The sequence below is a fragment of the Agrilus planipennis genome, unplaced genomic scaffold, assembly GCF_000699045.2.
Source record: "Agrilus planipennis isolate EAB-ADULT unplaced genomic scaffold, Apla_2.0 scaffold38, whole genome shotgun sequence".
NCBI classification, from domain to species: Eukaryota; Metazoa; Arthropoda; class Insecta; order Coleoptera; family Buprestidae; genus Agrilus; species Agrilus planipennis.
In genome coordinates this window covers 1,473,858-1,480,279 of record NW_020438882.1, presented here as the reverse complement: position 1 = coordinate 1,480,279, position 6,422 = coordinate 1,473,858, and the positions used below count along the sequence as shown (strand labels likewise).

Genomic DNA, 6,422 nt, shown 5'->3' with positions numbered 1-6,422 from the left:
TAATTAATAATTAAAAATTTTAATAACCACAAGTTTCTTGTTTCAATGTGATTTATTCCTTATGTTAGGTGTTATTTACAGGAGGGTTAATTTCGACAGGATTTCTCGACAATTACGGTTTCTCAAAAAAAAAAAAAAAATTAATACTAATAAAAAGTAGATTAAGCCGCAAAGTTTTCTAAAACTAAAACTCTTTTTACACACCGTTCCCAAAAATTTGGTTAAATATTTAGAATGCAAGTCTAAAAATCATTCATATTAATGAATCCTTTGTCGAAGCAATTAATAATAGAAAAACAATTATAGGCAAATGCGATTAGGACTCTTCCAATGGGAGGAATCAACTGCTTGTAGCTACTAATTATTTACATAATTTTACGCCACATTTTTTTTTTTGATGGTAGAAGAAATAGTGGATAATATCCAGTTCTGCATCAAAGATAAAGGAATTAAATTCGTCACAAACTAATTTCAAATAAAATTAAAAATTAACTGTTTTTCCATGCTAAGAGACCTACTTTCGTTCCTAATTTCAAGATTCTGCGTCAGTAGGTCCATAGACGGATAATAAACTGAATCCATACAGGATTCCGTATTTCAATTTTGGGGTACGGAACCGTAAAAGGTTTTATCAAGGCTATTGAAAAAAATAGTTAATTGATCATCATCATAAGGTCGTCAGTCCTAAGACTGGTTGGACACGCATCTTTGCATTTCCCTAAAACTACATCATTAACTATTTGAACAGTAATCTAATTTAGGTCTATCACTACCCCTCCTAACTTCCACTTCTGTCTCTTAATATGTCTCTGACTAGACCTTCATGCCTGAGAAGGTGTCCTACCAGCCTATCTCGCCTATTTCTTATTGACTTCCATAGAATACTCTGTTCTCCTATTCTTTCTAACACCTCTTCATTTCTAACCTTCTCTATCCACGGTATCGTCATAATTCACCGGTAACACCACAATTCGAACGCTTCTAACCTTTCTTTCCGCCACGCTTACAGTCCATGTTTCGCACCCGTACAGCGTCAGAAGCTCCAAACAGACACCTTTAACAACCTTTTTCAAATTTCTAAATTAACCGTTCGCGAACATAGGAGTGACTTCTTTTTATTACTACTACTCCTTGCATCCTGACTTATCTAACTTCGTATATACCTAAAATAGTTTAAATTATTGTAATAAAAATTTGTTTTCGAATCGCTGGTGCATTTTCATGGTACGGTCCATTGCGGACGCCTAAAGAAAGAAACAGTATGCAAGGCACGCTTCTTGCACGGACTGGGCGCACAAGTCGGCGTCTGCCTACCTGCTTGGCATGCTTTATTTTTAAAATTTGAAGGATTTTAAAAGGAAGAGCGAACAAGTCTCGAACAGGTGTATTATTCAAACCGAACATCAAGATTATGCGAAATATTTCGAAAATCTGTTTAGTACACGAAAGACACATCAAGTTTGTTGATGTGATGCTCGGTTAGTTGTACGAAACTTATTTTTTAATTAAAGTTTTATTGAATTTCAGCGAGTTTCTCTAGTCTTTGAAAAGCTTCAATGAAAATTATCATGTTTTTCTCGTAAAAAAGAACGTGGAAAACTTTTCCTTCACTAAACCTTTTATAATATAATAAAAACTTAAAAATTCAAAATGAGTTAAATGTATAAATGGAATACTTCTGGTGGGTTAAGATCGCCCTTTACATTGTAAAAGTTTACGGTCTCTATACGAAGTTACAGCAAATTGCACAAAAATGTCCAAGAGTTCCAGGCAAAGCTTTTTTGACGGTTTCAATGTACCTAGATATAACATACATTTTTCGTGTATTTAAAAAAGTAAAATAAATAAATATTTATTCGCGAATAGTTATCTCTCATTTCCGAGAAAACCAGAAGCATTATAGGTATAAATGTTAAGCTAAATATTGGAAGTACAATTGAATACAAAATAATAACGGTTAAATAAAAGATTTACATTTTTAGCCGTTATTTATCATAGAAATTGATGTTCGTTTATTTGATTGGAAGATTCTACTGCAGCTTTAGATCTCAATATTCCTTGAAACAGTCTTTCATAAATTGCTTAATTACATTTTTCGTGTAGGTATTAATTCTTGCTAGTGGCGGATTTAGATTCGACTGCTAGCTATTACATAAAGCGCCTTTTTAGCTTTAAAGTAGTAATTATTATAATAAAATATCTGATTATGATACAAGATTTCNTTAAATATAATTTATTATAAAAGTGAAAGCATGTTAAAATTGTGTTACTTAATTTTTATTCCTCTGAAGTTTTCCGGCTTGTTTGTGGTTTTGGGAAACGAAAGTAGCAAATAATTAGTTTTTTAAAACCCATATACATAATTAGAACCTAACTAACCACGTAAATATATGATATGACAGCAGCAGTAACCTGATAACGCTTTCGCTGATTTAATTGACTTTTATTATCAGACTTCTAACACCGATTTCTGCAAACGTACGCAGCAATTTGTTTTTTGCTGATGCGCTAACACAATAGTTCAGTATTTGCCAAGTTGGCGTCGTTAAAATCAATGCAAGCTCTCTATAACGAACTTATTTAGATACATATTACGAAAAACATTTAATAAAAGCATAAAAAATAAAAGCATAAAGTATTAGCTATAGGTAATAGATTTGCATTCCTTTATTGAAGTGTTAAAACCAAAATGGTTGAGAGATGATGATAAAAGTTCGATTTTGAAAAAGTTCAGGATATAACACGATAAATAATACGAAGAAAACTAAGCTTTGCTGATATTAATTACAAGATCGAACAGTACAGTTTTGAAACAGAAAATGGGTGTACCTATAGTAATAAGTGATCAGTTTTGTACTTAAAATGTAACCGTTGCACCGCGCAAACGACGCGCGTTGAATCGGTTGGATTGTTAAATCATTTAGTGCCTATGCTTGACCGAATAGTTACGTACATATCGCCTAATTAATTCAATACACAAAATAAAACTTGCCTGCTTTTTCGCCAATTGAAACCACGTTTTCAGAATAAGATTAAGTCGGCTTTTATGATAATACTTTGTCGTCTTGACGCTTATGAAGACGTCGTCTAATGTTGTGGTCGGTGGTCTGATTGTAGCAGTTGCAGAAGTTACCATATTAGTAGTAAATAGCTTTCGTTCTGAAACTGTAACGACTGATCCGACTTGATCCTCCGAGAGATAACGGTAATCAACATTAGACAATTTGGAACTTTCCGATATCTGTAACCAAAAAGTTTACTACCATTAGCCAATATTAGGTAATAACGTTTGTCTATGTTTAGATACTGATAACTGATTGTGAAATGGGGAATAACAAAATGCACATGTAATATGCTCACTAGTAGCATCTTTTGTCTTTGTAAAAAGTACAAGCATCTACAATACTATAATTTAGTAGATTTTGAATTTATGCAAATATTTCACATTTAAATAAACAAGAATGTACGTTAGTTTCTTTATCACACCGTTCAAAAGCAGCAAGTAAATTGACCAGCGCTCTGTCGGAATTGTCTACGACGTGCGTGCTGATGAGATCCAAAGAGATCGAAATCACCATCAATGTCTGACAGTTTCGACTGATCGCTGGCCAAGAACTTCTGTTCATCTTGACACGTACATACTTCTTTTCTCAACGGAATTCTGTTAAGTGAAATAAAACTTTCAGGGAAACTAAATTGTTTAATCCTCGTCACAAAAGAAAAGTGTTATTTGTCTATCTGTGAAATATAAATTAACTCATACTTCGAAAGTTTTGTGAACTAATAAAACACTTCTTTCATGTTGTGCTTTTAATAAAAGAAAATAATGCCTTTTAAACGAACTGATACAAGAAAAGAAAACAATTTCCTAAAAGTAATGGTTGATTGAAAGTTGTAAAAGTAATTTAACTTGAAAATATATAAAACAAAAAGCGAAAAACAAAACACACTCGGTTTAGTAACAAACCTGCAGGTACTTCCCCTATAGTTCTATTTATAGAAAACCAAATCTAGTTTTAGTAAATATAGATAAATACTGAAGTTATATCTTGTATTTATTTTATTTGTACCATTATAGAGAATACATATATTTCATTGCTATATAAAATTACTTGATAATATAATCCTTAAAGCATATTTTGTCTGATGTCTGGCGTTTTACGCCTATTTAAAAACTCCGCCAGATGTTTTCGGTGATTAATTTTTGACCCAAACAATATTTGAATGTAGGACGAAAGCTTTGCAACCGAAAAAGAAAAGAATACAACACTACGTGTATTTTCTTACCACATTGTTAAAAGGTCCTGCGCGGGATAATGTTTGGTATGCAAGGAGCGTGGTGTAAACGGCTAGAAAAGCGACAAAAAACGTCTGTAAAAGTCTCCGCAACTTCCCGCTCATTTTTAAGTAAGGGTTTAATCCCTTCACCTGTTCTCCATCCTGCACCTCACAGTAAGGGCCGTCCCCGAACAAACTTTTAAAATCATGAATTGCGCGAACAAATTCGAAATGATCGCGAATGTAAACAAACATACGCGGTCGAGTTGGTTTCCCGCTTCCAACCAACTGTTTCAACAATGTTCCGTCAACTGATATATTCAAAGTTGGATCAGAATGAACAGGCCGGTTGTTGGAGTGTTGGGCGGTACCCCCTGGTACCCCGCCAAAGAACCATTTGGGAACAATCCAAATGCACTCGATTGCTAGGTACTACCAAGAAATATTCACAAAAAAGTTTCTTATTAGCGATTAATCCTAGCCTGGAATAGATCCTTACTACATTTGTGAACCAACGGAAACGAATAGAAATATATTTAAATAAATAATTAGGGTGTAACTGCGTAGTTATGTCATAATCTCCCCCGAAGCTTTTGTTTTATCCTTTGACAAGGAATACGTACTTTTTTTCTTTTAGGACATTTCAAATAAAAAAATATACTTTTGAAACATTTTATATATTTTTTATTATAAAACAGAGGAAAGTCGGGTCATCTTCAGCAAACAGTAGTTACTTATATGCTTACGAACAGTTAATTTAGAAATTCGAAAAAAGTTGTTACAGGTGTATGTCTGGAGCGCGGCGCTGTACGGGTGCGAAACATTAATGATGGCCCAATGCAAAAGAAAAAGTTAGAAACGTTCGAAATGTGGTTACAGACGAATGATGATGATATTGTGGATAGACAAGGATACATATGAAAGGGTATCATAAAGAATAGAACAAATGATTATAGAAGACACTTTCTCAGGCATGAGAAAGGCCAGTCAGAGACATATTAGAAGCAGAAACGGGAGTTAAGAGGAGTAGAGGTACACCTAGATTAGATTACTGTTCACAAATAGTCAAGGATGAGAGATGTTCTAGTTTAAAGGAAATACGAAGATTAGCTTAGGCTAGGAAAGAGTGAAGGTGCGTGTCCAATCAGTCTTAGGACTGACGATCTTATGATAATGATGATGATTAGCCAAATGTTCTATTATCGTAGTTTCAATGATCAACCACTTTAACCATGCATCCCAGTCAATTGAGATGTAGGTAATTTTAAATGTGAAAATTAAAAATATCAAAAATAGCATTACCGGAGCAGAAGTAAAAGAGAAAAGGAGCTTTTTAGAAATGTTATATCAGATGAATTAATGATCCCACTTCACATGTTAATAACTACTTTCTATTTTTTGTTGGAAAATATCCACACATCCCGATAGAATTTCAGTTATGAGTTTATTACTGTCATACCAAATTTACGTTAACTTTTTTGACACGTCGATGATTACAAAATTTTCAATAGCTGTGTGGCCTTAGTTATTGTTGTTCCTTCATAAAAATTCTGACAGATTGAAATTTTAATTCTAAAAGAGATTTTCTGTTCTCTATTCTATCTAAAGAATAATAACACCGACAGCCTCTAATGTATGCAGAAGTTATCCTTAATCTTAATACGTAAGTTTGAGTAAAGAATCACAGCCAACACCAACGTTTCGATTCTTGTTGTGAAGTTTTATCAAGGGAGGTTTTTATATTTAGTTAAAAAAATGTACCCCTTTAACAAGATATGAAACGGTGACGATGTTGGTTGTACATTACATTTACATAAATAAAACCTGACAACAACATTTTTTACTCATTTCCAAACTTAATGAAAAAATGATTGATTCTAAGTTTAATGTTTCGTAATTATCTGCTAATTAATAATTAAAAATTTTAATAACCACAAGTTTCTTGTTTCAATGTGATTTATTCCTTATGTTAGGTGTTATTTACAGGAGGGTTAATTTCGACAGGATTTCTCGACAATTACGGTTTCTCAAAAAAAAAAAAAAAATTAATACTAATAAAAAGTAGATTAAGCCGCAAAGTTTTCTAAAACTAAAACTCTTTTTACACACCGTTCCCAAAAATTTGGTTAAATATTTAGAATGCA

The 6,422-nt window shown here is 32.9% G+C and overlaps 1 protein-coding gene across 1 annotated transcript in view; it reads right to left on the bottom strand.

Annotated features, from left to right (window-relative positions):
- LOC108745264 (fringe glycosyltransferase) overlaps positions 1–4,659 on the bottom strand; it is a 103,537-nt gene extending 98,878 nt beyond the window's left edge. Inside the window, exons 1-2 of the mRNA XM_018481406.2 lie at positions 4,288–4,659; positions 2,993–3,241 (exon numbers count right to left, since the gene is read on the bottom strand). Coding sequence (XP_018336908.1) covers positions 2,993–3,241; positions 4,288–4,533 — 495 coding nt within the window. The 5' untranslated portion in view covers positions 4,534–4,659. The remainder of the gene's footprint in view (positions 1–2,992; positions 3,242–4,287) is intronic.
- Between the last annotated feature and the right edge of the window lie 1,763 nt (positions 4,660–6,422).